The sequence below is a fragment of the Hippopotamus amphibius genome, chromosome 6 (genome assembly GCF_030028045.1).
Source record: "Hippopotamus amphibius kiboko isolate mHipAmp2 chromosome 6, mHipAmp2.hap2, whole genome shotgun sequence".
NCBI lineage: Eukaryota > Metazoa > Chordata > Mammalia > Artiodactyla > Hippopotamidae > Hippopotamus > Hippopotamus amphibius.
Genome location: NC_080191.1, coordinates 84489335 through 84508447, shown reverse-complemented (window position 1 = coordinate 84508447; position 19113 = coordinate 84489335). Strand labels below are relative to the sequence as shown.

Below are 19113 nucleotides of genomic sequence, written 5' to 3'. Positions count from 1 at the left end.
ATAGATAACATGAGCAAAAAAGGACTATTGGTAATTACAGCTTTTCTTTCGTCTATTTTAGGGAGATATGGGACCTCCAGGACCACCAGCCTTAACTGTAAGTATTCTTGAAATCAAAATTCAAAATGGAAATACGTTATCCTGTTTACTATTCACACTATATCATGAATAAACCAGAATTTAAGCCATCGGATATTTTGAGAACTGAAAGCTGACTTCAGAGTAGATCTAGGCAAACCTCCAGATTTTAAGGATGGGGCATCTGCCCAGAGCAGTGAAGGGCTTAACCTGAGGTCATGCAGGTAGTTATTAGAAAAGTCTGGAAGCAGTACCCAACCTCAGCAATTTTCTCCACCCTCCATATGGGTCATAATTTTGCCCTTAAAAGTTTGATTATATATTCTTAACATGACATTTAAAGTTAATGGAAGCAGAGACAGTTCTACTTACTCTAAAAACGGTAAAAGAACAAAATAAAGTATAATCACCCAATGTATAAAAATAGCTACCTATTTAAACTGATTGTCACATTCTCCAAAACCTGTCCAAGAACATTGTTTTTTCCTATGTGAGTTGCTTCTAAGATTTGCAAATGATAAAATGGCTGTATTTCAGTAACAGATTTATTAGAAAAGTTTATAATGTGCATGTAATGGGATTGTTCTCAATTAAATGGTTCATCATTTATTAAACATTTAATCATAAATATATAATGCTTTTATATTTGGTTACAATTTGCTGTTATAGATTTTCTTCATAGGCCATTAGGGTTTCTCATTTAACTTAAAGATTTAGTCTGAGAATGACACTAAGCCTAATGGAAAAGAGGAAAGGGTTTTAAATAAGATCACGTGTAGCCTGAAGCCTTTTGAATTTTATGTTGATATCATCTAATGACATAAATTAAGAATTTAAATTATCAGTTTTCTGAGACCTGTCCTGATCACAGAAGGTCAGGTTTAAAGAAGTCTTCTACCATCGGGATGGGGGCTTCCCAACACGGCAACACAGGACTCGCAAAGGCTGTGTGGCATTGATAACATTTATATTTATCTCTGTACTTGAAAATGTCATCCTGAACACTATGTTAACAATGTCTTACACAAATAATCTTTGCAATGCTCACTTAAAGGACAAATATTTCTTCATAAATGGAAAATCTAAGGAACCAAACAAATGACTTTCTTAGGAATATCCAAGTTTAACCTACAATGGAATTCTGTGCTTGAAGCTTTGATTTTTCAAGATGGAGATAAAAACTATTTATGTGAAAGGAAAATTTAACTGCATATTTTTCAATTATTTATAATTTGTGGACTTTATTTCTTAAATTATTTGGCAGTGATTTAGAGTTAATCCTGCTCACTGTATTTAAATCACATGTTTCTTTTTCTTCAACTGAGTTATGTGCTCAGTCACTCCATGTACTTATCTGATTATCTAGTCGTTTTCAACTTCTATTTGAAGACCAAAATGCAATCTATCTGTATCATTTACCCGATAAGCAAATTTGGCCCCTCAGCTGAAATAGTATATTGGACTATATCTATCTTGTGGATTTTTAGTGACAGCTGACATCTTTTTGCCAAGTAGCACCATGTAGATGTCTCTCTGCACTATTCAGCTGGTAGGCACCAAGGGAGTATAAGCTGATTTTTACACTTATCTAAAGATATGATGGGACTTCCCTGGTGGCGCAGTGGTTAAGAATTTGCCTGCCAATGCAGGAACGTGGGTTCTAACCCTGGGATGGGAAGATCCCACATGCCAAGGAACCCAAGTGCCACAACTACTGAGCCAGCATGCCACAACTACTGAAGCCCACATGCCTAAAGCCCATGCAACAAGAGAAGCTGCCACAATGTGAAGCCCCTGCACCACAACAAAGAGTAGCCCCCACTCACCACAACTAGAGAAAGCCCATACACAGCAATGAAAACCCAATGCAGCCAGTAAATAAATATATTAATTTGTTTTTTAAAAAGCTAAAAAAAAATAAAGATATGAGAGAAACACCAAAGTAGGAGGCCAAGATGGTGGATTAGGAGGACATGGAGCTCACCTCCCCCTATAAGTACATCAAAAAAAATCTATATGTGGAACAGGTCTCACAGAAAACCAACTGAAAGCTAGCAGAAGATCTCTTATACAGCCAAAGATGCAAGAAAGATTCCCACATAACTGGATAGGACAAATAAAATAGGCATTAGGACAAGACCGGTGCCCCTGGGAGGGAGCTATGAAGGAGGCAAGGTCCACACAGGCGGCCCTTCAACCTGGGAACCCCCTGCACTAGCTGGGAGGTGCATCAGGACAGATAGAGGAGCTGCCGGGGCCTGGACTCTACCCACAAGGCATCTGCATGTGCTGGCTTGTTGGCAGTCAGGTCAGAGAGAGACTGGTGCTGATGGCTGCCACCTCACTGCACTTCCCAGTCTGAAATACACAGGCAGGTGCTGAAACTTGGGCTCCTGTGGACAGACCCTAGGAGAGGACTTGGTCTAGCTGTGCAGAGACAGCCCACAGGGCCCAGAGTGTAGTCTGGGCCTAACCTCAGAACCCGTTGTTAGCACACACTAGGCAGGGTATGGGTCCACCGTAGGAGCCCCACTGTTAGCCTGCTCATGTGGGGCGCTGCTCCAGTGGCGTGCTTTGTGAGTACACACACTGTGGGGCAGGGGCTGACTCCTGAGCTCATAATCAGTACTTCCACAGTGGGGGCAAGAATGGGGGGGGGTTGGGTCCTACAGCAGCAGATTTTGTTGACGTACATACCAGGTGGTGGGCGTTGTCCACAGAATCACACGTCTCCAGCAGAAAGGCTCTGGGGAGAAGTTTCAGCAGTTTCTTTCCCAGTGGGAGTGCTCCAGTTCCACCCACCATATACAAAGCTCAGAACTAGAATCTGTGGGGACAGGCCCTAGGAGGATCCTACCACAGAGGCCGCCCTGGTCCCAGGTGGCAGTACAACCATCTGCATCCACAATGACCTGCTCCCCAGGGCCAGCCTTACATTAGGTCTGGGACAAAAACAACAGAGAAAAGGATGAGACCTTGAGCTGCTTCTGAGCAGAACTGTGGGTGGCTGCATAGGTGGTACATAGGTTTGCTGTGACCACATGAGCCTCTCTTGCTTCAGCACTCACCTCCTTGGGACAGAGCACACACTTAAGGGCAGCAGAGACTTATCAAACACAGCCTTCAGGGCTTTTACTGAAACAACTGGGGAGCAGACCCCACTCCCAACAGGGCTGTGACAGCCACGGAGCAAAGAGGAGGCCCCATCCAATATCCAATGCAAGATCTGGACACCACAACACCAGTCATATCCTCTATCAAGGGTATAATGGCCAGGACACTCTGCAGAAAGATGTGGCAGGCATCCATACCAAAAACAGCTCTCATGCCAAAAATATTAGACTCACAGAGTCTACACAGGGATGCTTCCACATAAAAACACCCTTTGAGACCACAATAGATAACTATTTCTCCTAGATTCATAGAGTCAGATAAATATAAGTAAAATGAAGAAGCAGAGGAACTACTCTCAATAAAAAGAATAAGAAAAATCCCCTAAAAAAACAATTAATGAAACAGACCTCTTCAGTCTACTAGACCCTGGGTTCAAAAAGGAGGTAATAAAAATGCTAAGGGAATGAGGAAAGATTTTTAATAAAAATGCAGATCACTGTAACAAGGAACTAGAAACTATAAAGAAGAAACAATAAAAATTAGGCAACTCAATTGCTGAGATAAAAAAAGAGCTTAAAAAAGACTAAATAATGCAGAAGAACAAATGAGTGATCTGGAAGATAGAATAATGAAAATCACCCAATTAGAACAGCAGACAGAAAGACAAATGAAGAAACAAATGAAAGAAACATATGAGATCTATGAGATTATATAAAGCATGCCAACCTATGCATAAAAAGTGTTCCAGAAGGAAAAAAGAGAGAAAGGGATCAAAAATGTATTTGAAGAAATTGTGGCTGAACCAAACCTAAAGAAGGAAACAGATATTCAGGTACAGGAAGCACAGAAGGTCCTGAACAAGATGAACCCAAACAGACCCACACAAAGACATATCATAATTAAAATGGCAAAAGTTAAAGATAAAGAGAGGATTCTAATGTTAGCAAGAGAAAAACAAAGAGTTGGTTACAAGGGAACCCCCATAGGCTGATTTCTCTACAGAAACTTTACAGGCTAGAAGGGAGTGGCAATATATATTCAAAGTCCTGAAGGGGCAAAACCTGCAACCTAGGATTATCAATGTTGCATTATTAGGATAATGCAAGATTATCATTTGGAACAGAATGAGAAACAAAGAATTTCTCAGACAAGCAAAAACTAAAAGAATACAGCAATACTAAATCTAACCTAAAAGAAATATTGAAAGATCTTCTCTAAATAGAAAAGAAGCAAGAGTCTATGGGAAAGGGAAAAATACAATAGGAAAGGTCAATGTATAGAAGGATTAAACATCACTTAAATAAACCAGTACAAAGATTAAACAAAATTAACAATTTTTGTTAAAGCAATTATAACTACAATTAACAGCAAAAAGATAAACATGAAAATGTAAAAATAGGACATCAAAATCACAAAATGTGGAAGAGGAAAGTAAAAAAATGTAGATTTTTTTTTAAGAATGTGTCTGAACTTATACAACTCAGTCTAAAGCAAGTAGGTATAGTTCTGGCTTAACATACTTGAAAACCAGAGTAACCACAAATCAAAAACATACAACAGATTCACAAAAACCAATAAGAAAGCAACTGAAGCATAATACAAAAGAAAACCATCAAACCACCAAAGGAAAAAACAAAAAGAAAGGAACAAACAAGAACTACAAAATCAACTGGAAAATAAGATTTAAAATGGCAATAAAGACATCTTATCAATAATTACTTTAAATGTCAATGGACTAAATGCTCCAATTAAAAGACATTGAGTGTCACATTGGATAAAAAAAAAAGAATCTACAATATGCTGCTACAAGGGACTCAGTTTAGAGTGAAAGACACACATAGATTGAAAGTGAGGGGGTGGAAAAAGATATTTCATGCAAATGAAAACAACAGAAAAGCAGGGGTAGCAATACTCATATCAGGCAAAATAGACTTTAAAGCAAAGCCTATAACAAAGGACAAAGAATGCCATTAGATATCCATAAGGGGATCAATACAAGAAGAAGATATTACATTTGTTAACACATATGCATCCAATATAGGAGCCCATAAATGTAACAACAAATACTAACAGACATAAGAGGAGAAATTGACAGGAGTACAATAATAGTGGGATACTTTAACACCACACTGACATCAATGGACCAATTTTCCAGACAGGAAATCAATAAGGCAAGAGAGATCCTAAATGACACAATAGAACAGTTGGACTTAATTGATATTTACAGGAAACTACATCCAGAAAACCTAGAATACACATTCTTTTCAAGCATGAATGGAACATTCTTTAGGATAGACCACATAATAAGACACAAAACAAACCTCAACACATTTAAGAGGATAGAAGTTATTTCAGGCATCTTTTCTGACCACAATGGTAAGAAACTAGAAATCAACCACAGAAAGAAAAACAAGAAAAAAAAAAATTTACATGGAGACTAACCAACATGCTATTATAAAAACAATGGGTCAATGATAAAAATCAAAGAGGAAATCAGAAAATACTTTGAGACAAACAACAATGAAAACATAGCCTTACAAAATCAATGGAATGCAGCAAAGGCAGTTCTAATAGGGAAGTTCATAGTGACACAGGCCCTCTTTAAGAAACAAGAAAAGCATCGAATAAACAACCTAACCTATCACCTAAAAAAATTAGAAAAAGAAGAAAAAACAAAACCCAAAATCAGCAGAAGGAAGAAAACAATAAATATCAGCAGGGAAATAAATAAAATTGAGGTAAATTAAACAATAGAAAAGCTCAATAAAACTAAGAGCTGGTTTTTTCAAAGGATAAATAAAACTGACAAATCTCTAGCTGGGTTCACCAAGAAAAAAAGAAATAGGACCCAAATAAACAAAATGAGAAATGAAGGAGAAGAAATAACTACCAATAGCACAGAAATACAAAACATTAAAATAAATACTATGAACAGTTATATGTCAACAAATTGGACAACCTGGAAGAAATGAACAAGTTTCTAGAAACATACAGCCTGCCAAAACTGAGTCAAGAAGAAACAGATCATTTGAACAGACTGATCAATAGAAGTGAAATAGAATCTGTAATTAAAAAAAAAAAAACAACTCTCTGCAAACAAAGGTCCAGGACCAGATGGCTCACTGGGGAATTCTACCAAATATACAAATAAGAATTTATACCTTTCCTTCATAAACTATTCCAAAAGAATGAAGATGAGGCAACACTCCCAAAGTCATTCTATGAAGCCACCATCACCCTGATACCAAAATCAGAGAAAGATACTACAAAAAAAGAAAATTATAGGGGAATATCTTTGATGTATATGGATGCAAAAATCCTCAGCAAAATATTAGCAAACTGAATCCAGCAGTACATGAAAGGGATCATACACCATGTTCAAGTTAGATTCATTCCAGGGTTGCAAGGATGGTCCAACATACTCAATTCAACCAATGTGATACATCACAATAATAAAAGAAAAGGCAAAAACCACATGATCATCTCTATTGATGCATAAAAAGCATTTAATAAGATTCAATAGTCATTCATCATAAAGACTCTCACCAAAGTGGGTATAGAGGGAACATATTTCAACATAATAAGAGCCATTTATGACAAACCCACAGCCAACTTAATACTTATCTGTGAAAAGCTGAAACCCTTCCTGTTAAATTCTGGAACAAGCAAGGATGCCCACTCTTACCACTTCTATTCAACATAATATTGGAAGACTTAGCCACAGCAGTCAGACAAGAAAAAGAAATAGAGGTATTCAAATTGGAAGGGAAGATATTAAATTGTCATTATATGCAGATGGCATGATACTGTATATAGAAAACCCTAAAGACTTCACAAAAAAACTATTAGAACTAATAAATGAATTCAGCAAGGTTGTAGGATACAAGATTAATATACATAAATCTATTGCATTTCTTTATGCTAACGATGAAATACAAGAAAGAGAAAGAAAAACAAAATCCATTTAAAAAATAATAAAATATTTAGATATAAACCTAACCAAGGAGGTAAAAGACCTGTATGGTAAAAACTATAAGACATTGATAAAGGAAATTGAAGATGATTCAAAGAATGGAAAGATATCCTTTTCTCTTGTATTGGAAGAATTAGTATTGTTAAAATGGCCATACTGCCATTTTATGGAGCAATATACAGATTTAATCCCTATCAAATACCCATGATATTTTTCACAGAACTAAAAGAAATAATTCTAAAATTTGGTATAGAGACACAAAAGACCCAAAATTGCCAAAGCAATCCTGAGGAAAAATAATAAAGTTGGAGGCATAACCCTCACAGACTTCAGATAATACTACAAAGTTACATAAATCAAAACATTATAGTATTGGCACATACATATAAGGAAATGGAACAGAATAGAGAAACCAGAAATAAATCCACACACCTACAGTCAGTTAATCTATAACGAAGGAGGCAAGAATATACAATGGAGAAAAGAAGTCCAAAACTAGAAATCAATAAAAGTAGAAAAGCTGGAAAATTAAATAATACATGGATATTGAGCAACACACTCCTGAACAGGAAATGGGTCAAAAATTAAATCAGAAGGGAAATATAAAAATATCTTAAAACAAATGAAAATGGAAATCAAACATACCAAAACTTATGGGATGCAGCAAAGGTGATTCTAAGAGAGAAGTTTATAGCTATAAATGCGTACATTAAGAAAAAAAGAAAGATCTCGAATAAACAACCTAATTTTATACATAAAGGTACTAGGAAAGGAAGAACAAACAAGGTCCAAAGTTAGCAGAATCAAAAAATAAAAATAAAAAAAATAACAGTGATCAGAGCAGGAATAAATGAAATAGAGACCAGAAAAACAATAGAAAAGAGCAATTAGACTAAGAGCCGGTTTTTGACAAACTTTTAGCTAGACTAAGAAAAAAAGAGAAAAGACTAAATAAATAAAATCAGAAATGAAAGAGGCAACATTACAAATAATGCAATAGAAATACAAAGGATCATAAGAGTCTACTATGAACAGTTATACCAACAAATCAGACAGCCTAGAAGAAATGGATAAATTCCTACCAAGACTGAATCATGAAGAAATAGAAAATTTGAATGGACTAACAATGAGTGAAAAAATTGTATCAATAATCAAAAACCTCTCAGCAAAGAAAAGTCCAGGACCAGGTGTTTCATTTGTGAATTATACCAGACATTTAAAGAAAAATTAATGCCAATACTTCTCACTCTTCCAAAAAATTTTGGAAACACTTCCAAATTTATGAGGCCAGCATTACCCTGAAACCAAAGCCAGATATGGACATTATAAGGAAACTCCAGACCAATATCCCAGATGATTATAAATGCAAAAAAGAATCAACATCATATTAAAAGGATTACACTCTGATCCCTGAAAGGTTAGGATGTTTCAACACACAAAATCAAATAGTGTGATATATCACATTAATAAAATGAAAGATAAAAATCATATGATCATCTCAATAGATACAGAAAAAGCATCTGCTACATCTCAACAACTTTCGTAATAAAAACTCTCAACAAATTGGCTGTAGAAGGACCATACCTCAACATAATAATGGGCATATATGACAAACCCAGAGCTAACATCATACTTAACAGTGGAAGGTTGAAGCTTTTTCTCTAAGATCAGTAACAAGACAAATGTGCCCACTCTTCCCATTCCTATTCAAAATAGTACTAAAAGTCTTAGCTAGAGAAATTACGGAAGAAAAAGAAATAAAATGCATCCAAATCAGAAAGAAAAAAGTAAAATTGTCTTTATTTGCAGATGTTAAGATCTTATATATAGAAAATTCTAAATACACGACCAAAAAACTATTAGGACTAATAAACAAATTCAGTAAAGCTGTAGGATACAAAATCAACACATAGAAATCAGTTTCATTTCTATACACTAACAAAATATCTGAAAAAGAAATAAAGAAATCAATCCCATTCACAATAGCATCAACAAATATAACATTCTAGGAATAAATGTAACCAATGAAGCAAAAAGATCTGTGCAATGAAAACTACAAGACTTTGGTGAAAAACATGGAAGAAAACACAAATAAATAGAAATATATGCTGTGTTCATGGATTGGAAGACATAATGTTGTTAAAATGTTCATACTACCCAAAGCCATCTATAGATTCAGTGCAATCCCTATCAAAATTCTAATTGTATTTTTCATAGAAATAGAAAAAAAAATCCCAATATTCTTATGGAATCATGAAAGACCCTGAAGAGCCAAAGCAATCCTGATAAAGAACAAAACTGGAGACATCACACTTCTTGACTTCTAACTGTATTACAGTGTTGTATTAATCAAAACAGTATGGTACTGGCATAAAAACACCACTGGAACATAACTGGGAGCCCAGAAATAAATCCGTGCATACGTAGTCAACTGATATTTGATGAGGGAGCCAACAGTACTCAGTGGAGAAAATACAGTCTCTTCAATAAACGGTTTGGGGGAAAACTGGATAATCACATGCCAAAGATTGACTTGGACCCCTACCTTACACCACTCACAAAAATTAACTTGAAATGATTTAAAGACTTAAATGTAAGAGCTGAAACTATAAAACTCCTAGAAGAGAACATAAGGAAAATCTACCTGACATTGGTTTTGGCAATGAATTTTTGGCTATGACTCTATAGGCACAGGCAACAAAAGCAAAAATAAAAATGTGGGACTACATCAAACTCAGAAGCTTCTGTACAGCAAAAAAACAGTCAACAAAATGAAAAGGCAACTATGGAATGGGAGAAATATTTACAAACTGTAAATCTGACAAAGGGTTAATATACAAAATATATAAGGAACTCATTTAACTCAATAGCAAAAAGTCCAAATAATCACATTTTAAAATGAGCAAAGGACCTGAATAGATATTTTTCCAAAGAAGACATTCAATTGGGCAACAGGTACATGAAAAGATGTTCAACATCACCAATCATCAGGGAAATGCAAATCAAAACCACAATGAAATATCATCTCACCCTGGTCAGAAGGACTATTATCAAAAAGACAAGAGATAAGTTTTGGCAAGGATGTGGAGAAAAGGAAACCATTGTGCACTGTTGGTGAGAATGTAAATTGGTGCAGCCACTATGAAAAACAGTATAGAGTTTCATTAAAAAATTAAAAATGACTGCCATATGATTTAACAATCTGAATTCTGAGTATACATCCAAAAGAAATGCAGTCAGTACAATAGACCCTTGAACCACCCAGGTTTGAATTGCACTGGCCCAGTTATATACACTTATATTATGCACTTATATGCATTTATATTTACCACACAATCCGTGGTTGGTAGAATCCAAGGGTGTGGAACCATGGATACTGAAGTTTGGCTGTAAAGTTTTTTTGTTTTCTGTGGGGGTTTTGGTGGTTTTTTTAGAGTTTTTTATTATTGATAAATTTATTTATTGGCTATGTTGGGTCTTCATTGCTGTGCACAGACATTTCTCTGGTTGCAGTGAGCGAGGGTTACTCTTCGTTGTAGTGTGTGGGCTTCTCATTGTGGTGGCTTCTCTTGTTGCAGAGCACAGGCTCTACTCGGATGCAGGCTGCAGTAGTTGTGGCTCACAGGCCTAGCTGCTCTGTGGCGTGTGGGATCTTCCCAGACCAGGGCTCAAACCTGTGTCCCCTGCACTGTCAGGCAGACTCTCAACCACTGTGCCACCAGGGAAGTCCTGGCTGTAAAGTTATACACAGATTATTGACTGCACTCCTAACCCTGTGTTGTTCAAGGGTCAACTGTATTTCAAAGGTATATCTGCATTTCCATGCTCCTTGCAGCACTATTCACAATAGCCAGGGATGAATGGATAAAGAACACAGAGATATACACACACATACACAGAATTATTCGGCCATACAGAGAAGGAAATCCTGTCACTGTGACACTATGGATGTGACTTCATTATACTAAATGAAATAGGTCAGAAAGACAAATACTATATATGTTCCCATTGTATGCAGAAGGTAAAAAAGCTGAATTCATAGAAACAGAAGAATAGTGGTTGCGAGGGGTGGAGGGTAGAGGAAATAGGGAAATGTTGGTCAAAATGTACACGTCTAGTTTTATGATGAATAAGTTGTGGAGAGCTAACATACAGCATGGTGACTCTAGTTAATAGTGCTGTATTATATACCTGAAAATTGCTAAAAGACTAGACTTTAAATGTTATCACAACACAGGCAAAAGAGAGGTCTCTATGTGAGGTGATGGAGGTGTTAACTAACCTTACTTTGGTAACCATTTCACTGTACATACTCATCCCAAATCATTAAATTGTGCACCTTGAACTTACACAATGTGATATGTCAATTATATCCCAATAAATCCAGGGAAAAGGTGAGTTACTGATGAATTTGAAATGTCTCTTCTGTTGATATTTATAACTTACAAAGAAGATGTTTATTTATATGAGCTAAAATCAACACTAAATAAGGAAAACTTATAATAACATCAAAATTTGATCAAAATATTATTTATTCTAAGAGCATAATTGCAAATTTATGTTAAAAATAGATTCTGGTAAATTATTCTGAAACCATGAAGATCTTGACCTAACAATCATCTACTAAAAGTAGATATTTTATGGTTTATTCACATTATTTGAATTTTGACATTTTACATTAGCTTCTTCTTTACATTTCACTATCAGATATAAATCCTTACATGTAAATATGCAGGTATAATTAGTACATTTTCTTTATTCTTCGCATTGTTGTTAACTTTATTTTGTGTAAACGTACTGCGTCCTTATATATAACTTTTTTAAATTGTTGTGTATGTTTTATATTCTTACTATTACCAGATTCCCCTCCACTAGATAATATACTACTGTTTTTTCAGTAAAGTTTTGCTAAAATCCCTGACGGAAGCTTCAGAACCAAGGCAGCGACTGTTACTGAAATGAGGTCATTGGCTGACGCCTGTCTCCTTCCTTCCTTCTCTTCTGGCCTTTGTACCTCATGTTAGAAGCGACAGGTGAAGGAAGGTGGAACAGTGCTACTTCATGTACTACATCCACTAATTTTAGTTCCCGGAAAAATGCCTGTGTGGCTCTGGCCACGTCCCTTTGGGAAGTTATTAAATATTCACCCAGATGGCGCCAAATGTTTACACAGAAGCCGAAGGTTAATTCAATCAACAGCACAAGTGTCTTAGGCATGCTCACTAGATGATACTTTAAATGCAGTCCTGGGGCCCAGATAAATCCAGCTTGTCTGAGTTTCAGGCACAGAGAAGGGGGGCACAGACTTCACCCTATAAAAACCACCTTAAATACCGAAAGTAACTGAGAGACAATCTCAGCTGGTCATTTATAACTCAAATGACACAAATTAACAGATGGCCTTAATGCACTAGAGATCATATAGTATTCACCTAAGGGGAGCCTTGAAATAATGCTTTTTTTCTAAATGAGTGTGTAGAAGATACAAAATCAGTTCAGTAGATGATATGGTCCCTTCCCTAGCTTCCCCTTTCCTTTTACCTACTTTTACTTATTTGAATGCTAACTATGTATCAGACACTATGCTAGGTATTTGGGGACACAGAAATAAACACTCATTGTCACTGCCTTCATGGGACCTCTTTGGTTTCAGAAAAAGCAACCAATTGGTTAAAGCTGATCATTTTCTAAACTGATTGTTTGCAATTAGTATACAAATACTGTACAAGTATTGGTACAACGGTAATTCTCTTGGCCCTGCACAAAAACATTATTTGAGAGAAAATCATTTTTTACTAGAATTCTCATGCTATAATTTAAACAGTTATTTACTTTGAATACACTTAAATCATAACCTCGACTACTAAATGATGCTTTCTTATTAAAATTCCTAAGGAACTGTAACTATTTCTTTTTAGGTGAATGAAGCAGAAAAGGTTCCTGTTAAATGCTCATAGAACATAATTTCTCTTTCTGTTCTTATCAGAATAAATACATGTTCTATAGCATTTATGAATTATACATATTTATATGTACTATAGCAGAGTAATTGACAGGCAATTCAATTTAAGATTATTTTGAATTCTTTACATATAAAAATCTGTTATTTATATGGTCTTTCTATGAATTGCCTGAATTCAAATGAATAATGTTAGTCTAATAAAGTTACATAATTCATATTTATTTCTCATTAACTTCCTGAAACTGGTGATCCAGGCCTATATTGGAGTTTTTAGGATGCTAGTGGGTCAGTAGAAAGAAGGCAGTTGAAATATTTTTAAAAATTAATCCTTTTTTAAATTTGTGGGCAAAAAAATAAATGAATGGAACAGAATAGAGAACTCAGAAGTAAGCCCAAACACATATGGGCACCTTATCTTTGACAAAGGAGGCACGAGTATACAATGGAAAAAAGACAGCCTCTTCAATAAGTGGTGCTGGGAAAATTGGACAGCAACATGTAAAAGAATGAAATCAGAACACTTCCTAACACCATACACAAAAATAAACTCCAAATGGATTAAAGACCTACATATAAGGCCAAACACTATCAAACTCCTAGAGGAACACATAGGCAGAACACTCTTTGACATACATCAAAGCAACATCCTTTTTGACCCACCTCCTAGAATCATGGAAATAAAATCAAGAATAAACGAATGGGACCTCATGAAACTTAAAAGCTTTTGCACAGCAAAAGAAACCATAAACAAGACTAAAAGGCAACCCTCAGAATGGGAAAAAATAATTGCCTGTGAAACAACGGACAAAGGATTAACCTCCAAAATATACAAGCAGCTCATGCAGCTTCATACCAAAAAAGCAAATAACCCAATCCACAAATGGGCAGAAGACCTAAATAGACATTTCTCCAAAGAAGACATACAGATGGGCAACAAACACATGAAAAGATGCTCAACATCACTCATCATCAGAGAAATGCAAGTCAAAGCCACAATGAGGTATCACCTCACACCAATCAGAATGGCCATCATCACTAAGTCTGGAAACAACAAATGTTGGAGAGGGTGTGGAGAAAAGGCAACTCTCCTGCACTGGTGGTGGGACTGTAAGTTGGTACAGCCACTATGGAAAACAATTTGGAGGTTCCTTAAAAAACTACAAATAGAACTACCATATGATCCAGTAATCCCACTCCTGGGCATATACCCAAAGAAAACCATAATCCCAAAAGAAACTTGTACCATAATGTTTATTGCAGCACTCTTTACAATAGCCAGGACATGGAAGCAACCGAAATGCCCATCAACAAATGAATGGATACAGAAGATGTGGCATATATATACAATGGAATATTACTCAGCTATAAAAAGGGATGAGATGGAGCTATATGTAATGAGGTGGATAGAACTACAATCTGTCATACAGAGTGAAGTAAGTCAGAAAGAGAAAGACAAATATTGTATGCTAACTCACATATACGGAATCTAAAAATGGTACTGATGAACTCAGTGACAAGAACAGGGAAGCAGATACAGGGAATGGACTGGAGAACTCGAGGTATGGGAGGGGGCGGGGGGTGAAGGGGAAACTGAGAAGAAGCGGGAGAGTAGTACAGACATATATATACTACCAACTGTAAAATAGTCAGTGGGAAGTTGTTGTATAACAAAGGGAGTCCAACTCGAGGATGGAAGATGCCTTAGAGGACTGGGGCAGGGAGGGTGGGGGGGAATCGAGGGGGGGGCGTCAAGGAAGGGAGGGAATATGGGGATATGTGTATAAAAACAGTTGATTGAACCTGGTGTACCCCCCAAAAAAAAATAAAATAAAATAATAATAAAAAAAAAATTAATCCTTTTTTAAATTTGTGGGCAAAAAAATAAATGAATTAGTTGATTAAAATAGAGGGTGTTTCTATATTATAAATCTATTTTTATTGACTCTGTGCAGAAATATAGGGGAGTTGATGCTTAAGGCCCTAGAAAGATTTATGTTTAGCCTCAGAGAAGATTTATGTTTTGGAAAAACCTACCATCAGCTCATTTGACAAGGAGGTGATTTATATATTTTTTATTAGATGAATGATTCGAGAATAGCTCCTTCTGCCCTTCTGTTTATAGTTTGCTTCTGTTTCAGAAGACATTTCAAATCGTTTTCATCAAGATTCTAAATTATGCATTTTAAAACTCAATAGTAAAACTTTCTTTCCTAAAAGTGCTATACATTGGCAATTTAGGACTTTATGAAAGAGCCATTTTATTCACATTGAGATACTCAGCAGCCTGGAAAAATACATGAAAATGTATCTCAAATGCCATTAGAAAATTATAAAATGGATAAGGCTTTTGAAAAATTATATGCAGAAAACATGTATTTAAGTCATAAATCTACACAGAAATTAGTTTAATTCAATTCTACTCTGTTTAAGCATTAAAAAAAATTGGTAGGAACCTTTATGTTCATTATATTCATTCCATTTAACCATTCCATTGGTTTCAGCAAACCAGAAATCCATGCGTTATCGTTTAGGAGTTAGGCAGACCTTGGGTCCAGACTGAGTGGCTTTGAACTTGCCCATGTTACTTGACTTTTCTGTGCCCAAGTTTCATCATCTAAAAATGAGATAATAATGTTCCATATTGCATAGTGTTGTAGTGATGATTAAATTAAATAGTACATGTAAAACCTTTTGAAAAATGATTGGCTCCTAGTAAGCATTATTTAACTTTTAGCAGGTATTCTTGTCATCTTTACACTACTATTCAGTGGCAAAAATAGGAATGAACATCAATGGGAACGAGGCCTTTGTGAAGTTATTGCTGAGAAATGTTCAAGGAGCACTTTGCATAATTGTCTTTATGGGTAGAATTCTTTCATCTTGAGAAAACTAGTAAATATAAAATGAATTGAACTATTTTCTTTTTTACCTCTAGTATAACATCCATGAGGACAGAACCTTGTCTAACTTATATACAACTGTAGCCCCAGAGACTAAAAGTACTTGATGCAGTGTAGGGACCCAATAAATATTTCTTCTTCATAGGTAGAGGAGACAAATATTTTTCACTGACAAACATATTATAAAAACAAAATATCACCAAATCCTACAGTTAAAATATCTGTAGGAAAATATAAAATCACTGACTTGAACATCATAATCAAGAGTAGATTCTCTCTTTCCAGCTGAAGCTAATTAATTTAGGGTAGGGATTCTCCATCTCCCATGTTGAAATTTTTCAACAATGGCAGTTCTGATGTCACTTATTGTCCCTGATTTTTTTTTAATCAGTTTGAGAATCATGTTGTTTGTGGGCAACTGGAATTATCTCCTTAGTTGAAGAATCTGCCTCTGTTCACTATACTGCAGACATAAACAGAAGCCGTATATATTCTAATCCATTACTAAAGTCAGCTTTTGAGAAATAAAGAAACACTGAATGTGGAGGCTAGAGACCCTAATCTATCCTAAAAGGTGCAACAATTTTTGTTTAATTATTTATTTGTTTGTTTATTTTACTTTAGGCATGTCACATACTAATATTAAGTAAATATTAAAGGTTTTAAAGGTCATTTCCCCGCTCTAAAATTCTATTATTTCCTCTTTTACATTTCCTAAGGGATTCTAACTTGTTTAGCTGCATATGATCTAATATCTATCCCTTTAATAATGTTTTCCTTTAAACTCTGTTTTGTCATATCACTTTAAAAGGATAAAGACTAAATATAAAGAGTAGTTTAGTTAAGTCAGATACATTCCCCATGTGGAGAAAGGGTTTGACTTACCAGTCTCAAGAACTGTTGAAGGGTATGAAGTCTTACCCTACTTGCAAGGTAACAATTTAGCCTACTTCAGTTGTATGGGTCCTGGCAGAAGACATGAGACTTCTGGGTCAGAGACAAAGGTATTACTGCTCATGGCATCAAGCAGCGTGAGCTTCACGTTTCCCTGGGTTGCCCTTGTAGCCAAGCCTCAGAAACAGGTGCTACGCATGCAGCGGGTTTGTGTCACAAAAGAGGAACTCAAGCTTAGGGAATCTACCATGGACTGCAAGAAAACTGGCCTTTTGCCCCAAAGAAAGGGCTTTCTTATATAAACATCCTTGAAAAGATAATTCAGAACTAGAGGCCACTTAGTACTTCCCTCACAAGATATGTGAAAACATGCGAGACCCATGGAAAGACCCATAGTCTCCCAACGACATCCATCCCTCTTTTCTCTGCTGTCTGGGCTTCTGGTGCATTTTCCTATGAGTGAGCCACTCATTCAACTTCTTGGATTGGGCGCACCAAAAGAGGCCGGGACCAAACTTTCAATTCTTCTCAGATATCACTTAACAAGGGCTACTGTTAACAGGACTCGAAGCAAGTAGATGAGGCCAGCCTGTAGTGTTGATCTCCATCATGTTCCCCAGAATCCCACACCCAACCAGCTGAGCAAATTCCCTAAATCATCCAAGTCTATCTTAGAAAACCAGATGATTTTCTCAAGTTTCTGAATTGACCTTTCCTCTTGACTTGAGGCATCAGTCCAAGTATATCAACAAGGACATGTACGTTTTTAATAAAACTTACAGAGATCCATTCTGTCCCTCACTTTAGCCAGTGAACTATCTTAAGTGTGCTGAGTAATCAGTGTCCTAAACCACGTGGCCATTATCTTTTGATCTAGGACCCCATCAGGCCAACAAGAGCATCTAGGTAGCTGAGCCAGAATTAAATCTGAATTCTCTAGGTCCCCTTCTGTTTAGGTCACCACCTGAAGGGTGAAAAAGTAGTTCAGAACATAGAGCAGTTATTGCCTCACTCACAGCACAAGCAGAAATGCTAAAGGTTTATGGAGAACTGTATCCAACAACCAACTGTGGTGTACTGCATCCCTCTTTAAACAAATCCTAGCAAATGATTGTTCTTTTATTTACCACGCCACTGCTAACTGTACTGCTGCCTCCTTCAGCTTCTGACCAGTTCTAATCCTCAGAAGCCTTTTGGGGCTATGCTGTTGTTAATTTCCCTTCCGTCTATGCTGTTGGCTTTTCATTCCATTTTTTAATAGAATGCCATCCTGTTTCACAACCACTCCTAGTTTCCCAGTATAATATATTCTGGAAAGTTTAATATCATCATATATCAAAAATGTTGAGGGTCTTAAATCTGATAAGATTGACCTGAAATGCAATTCATGGATTAAGATTATAGTTATTCAAATAAATCTTATGCACCAAATAATTCTTTGGAAGTGGAAGTAGAATAGGGTTTTGGGGTCAGACATACTTGAGTTTAGAGCTCAAGTCCTTCACTTATTTGCAGAGTTATCTTTTGGAAGTTTGTTTTGTCATGTGTAGAAGGGGGAAATTATATTTCGTAGAGTTGTTAGAATTAAATAAAATCACTTACTGTGGCTAGTGGAATTCATGATGCAATAGCAGGTACTCAACAAGCATCGATGGCTGTCCTCTCCCTAATTTATGATTGTGAATGTGTGGAGGTCATCAAAGTGTTTGTTAAAATGATGCTGAAATGTTGCACTAGAGCATCTGCCTTTTGGTTCGGTGCAAACAGGAGAGTCTTTTTCTATCCTGTTCACATTTTCCTTTACCTCACTATTGTCTGTTTGCTTGTTACAGCTTTATATTAGTATGTTGACTCTCGAATTATCTTGATTTATTCACTTGATACACTTGTTACTCTTTTTCAGAAGCTTGAAAATAACTTTGTGAATGCTCCATTTCATTGAAATATTAAGAAAACATTAATTATAATTTACTTTCATGACAACTTTCTAGGGTTTGATTGGTAGCTTGAAAATTAAGGGGTTTGTTCCTGGCTTTGATAGCATCACAATCTGATTATTTGGAAGATACATCATGTTACTAACTCAGAAGATTGAAAAGTGACAGGGGAACAACATCCTGGGGGGTTTATGTGATGCATTGCAACTAATCTCATTGATGTTACTTGCACTGAATTGGAGTTACACTGACACA

The 19113-nt window shown here is 36.0% G+C and overlaps 1 protein-coding gene across 1 annotated transcript in view; it reads left to right on the top strand.

Moving 5' to 3' along the window:
- COL19A1 (collagen type XIX alpha 1 chain) overlaps positions 1–19113 on the top strand; it is a 375262-nt gene that overhangs the window by 157571 nt on the left and 198578 nt on the right. The window contains exon 13 of the mRNA XM_057737773.1: positions 62–97. Coding sequence (XP_057593756.1) covers positions 62–97 — 36 coding nt within the window. The remainder of the gene's footprint in view (positions 1–61; positions 98–19113) is intronic.